Source organism: Asparagus officinalis, chromosome 8 (genome assembly GCF_001876935.1).
Source record: "Asparagus officinalis chromosome 8, Aspof.V1, whole genome shotgun sequence".
NCBI classification, from domain to species: Eukaryota; Viridiplantae; Streptophyta; class Magnoliopsida; order Asparagales; family Asparagaceae; genus Asparagus; species Asparagus officinalis.
This window is the reverse complement of record NC_033801.1, coordinates 4,601,064-4,603,032: the sequence shown is the minus strand read 5'-3', so window position 1 is coordinate 4,603,032 and position 1,969 is coordinate 4,601,064. Positions and strand designations below refer to the sequence as shown.

The following is a 1,969-nucleotide window of genomic DNA, read 5'->3' as shown; positions in this document are numbered from 1 at the left end:
TTTCCTCTCATAATAACGTACATGAATATATCCATATGGAAAAGATTAATTCTCTTTTCTTATATTAATATCCTAATAGGCAAAAATACTAAATTGGTGTATTTTATTTACCCTTAGTGACAATTTGGTATATATATATTTTCTATGCCAAGTTCGCATCACGCGAAAATTTTTGCCAAAAATTTGAGTCCGGCCAAATTTGAGGCACATTTGTCGCCGGAGAACAAATGATATACCAACATGTCGCCGAAGAACAAATAATATACCAATACGTCGCTAGAAAAAAATATATATACTAAATTGTCACATGTGGTAAACAAAATATACCAATTTGGTATTTTTGCCTATCCTAATAATAAAGTGTTTTTGATGACCTTCTTTTTAGGAGTCTTTTTTTTATCCATTTTTAGGAGTCATTAATACAATACAATGAACCGAAGTCAACAGATTTTTCGGTGCAACCCATTGCGGAGCTAGCAATACCTGTGCAGCAAGGGTCCCACTCGATCCTTGTAAATTATTGATGGTGATGCTTCGAGTAGTTCATTTACGAAGTCCATGTTCTCCTAGCTACTCACCCTCCAATTCAACGAAACCACACCAACAATGTGCTGTATATTGTAATAATATAATGCCCAAGTACATAAATACCGAACTCCTATATATGGAGCCAAAAGTTGTCAGCGGGAGACGAAAAAGGTTGAGAGGGAGAAGAGAAAATGGAGATGGAGAGAGAAATTGAGTGGAAAACAACTGAAGAAGAAGAACAAGCTGCCGCTGCTGAAGAATTTGGTAGTGGGTTGAAAATAAGGCAGAGGACGAGGGGCAAAATGGGAAGAGAAAATAATGAAGAGAAGGTGGTGGTCAACGGAGAAGAGAACGGCAGCAGTGTTTTCTTTGAAGAAGACCAAGGTAATGGTTCTTCTTTAATTTGCGAAAATATGAAATGACTTTTTTACCCTTGTCTCCTTTGATTGGTCCCGGGCCCTTTGTATAGGCCCCGGTGTGGTTTTGGTAATCGGCGGTGTCATTTTCTCAATGATTTTTCATGATTGGCTTAATTCAGAATCTGTAGCTAGATTTTGATAACCAATAATTGAAAATAATGGTAGAAAACCCAAGAAGCACAATTTATTCCTTTGGCCGATTTTTTTGTCAATTTTTTACTGGAAAGTTGAGTCTTTCATCGTAAAAAGACAGTAAAAGAGGGCAAAAAGGAAAACAAAGGAAAAAAAAGTGGATCTTGGGTTTTACTGATCTGTAATTTGTTATGATCTGTTGTTGGGTTCTCTTAACTTGTGATTAGTGATAGGCCGGGAGACTAATGGAGCTCAATTAGAGAAATAGTCTTCTTTAATCATATTTTTGGGGGTTTTGTTGGTGTTGGTTGGACCTCACTTTGTTTTCTTCAAGCTGGAGGTTTCTCACCTGCTTCTTTGCTTCTGTTGGGTCAGTAGCTCATTCCATAATATATAAAATTTAATATTCCTGTGAATATTCTTGCTATGGATCTATGATATGCAAGTAGTAGTAGATCTTTCTCTTTTGTATTTGAATTAAGTATTGGAGATAATGCTTGAATCCTTGTTTCATCTGTAGTGGGTTATATTTAGATGATTGCTGAAGTATGACAGATTCAATCTTAGTTCTTTTATTTCATGGGTGAATGTTTGTTGGTGTATGTTCTCTGTTGACTTCAGGGATGTTTCTTTGGAGACATAAAATTTGTGTATAATCTAAAGCTTCTCAAAATTCCAACTCATTCTATTTCCTAAACACTTTTGCTATTTTTTATGAGTGGAGAAAGGGTGTTTACAAAAGATTGCGGGTAGATAATTATAATCCTTTCTCCATCAGTTGCTTGTAACTCATTAGCTTTAGATGCTGAATGTCTCTCGCTCTTGTATTCTATTTTATTCCAACGAAATTACAGATGCAGAAACCTTTGAGAATCTTTCCCCAGGGGAAC

At 35.9% G+C, this 1,969-nt stretch overlaps 1 protein-coding gene across 8 annotated transcripts in view; it reads left to right on the top strand.

Annotated features, from left to right (window-relative positions):
• LOC109851448 (membrane protein of ER body-like protein) overlaps positions 557-1,969 on the top strand; it is a 9,763-nt gene continuing 8,350 nt past the window's right edge. For 4 of the 8 annotated variants that reach the window (XM_020421581.1, XM_020421578.1, XM_020421579.1 and 1 more), the window contains exon 1: positions 558-912. In XM_020421581.1, the coding sequence (XP_020277170.1) occupies positions 720-912 (193 nt within the window). In that variant the 5' untranslated portion in view covers positions 558-719. Of the gene's footprint in view, positions 913-1,105; positions 1,450-1,969 lie in introns of those variants that run through there. The other 4 variants (XM_020421580.1, XM_020421577.1, XM_020421582.1 and 1 more) reach the window with 4 other exon arrangements.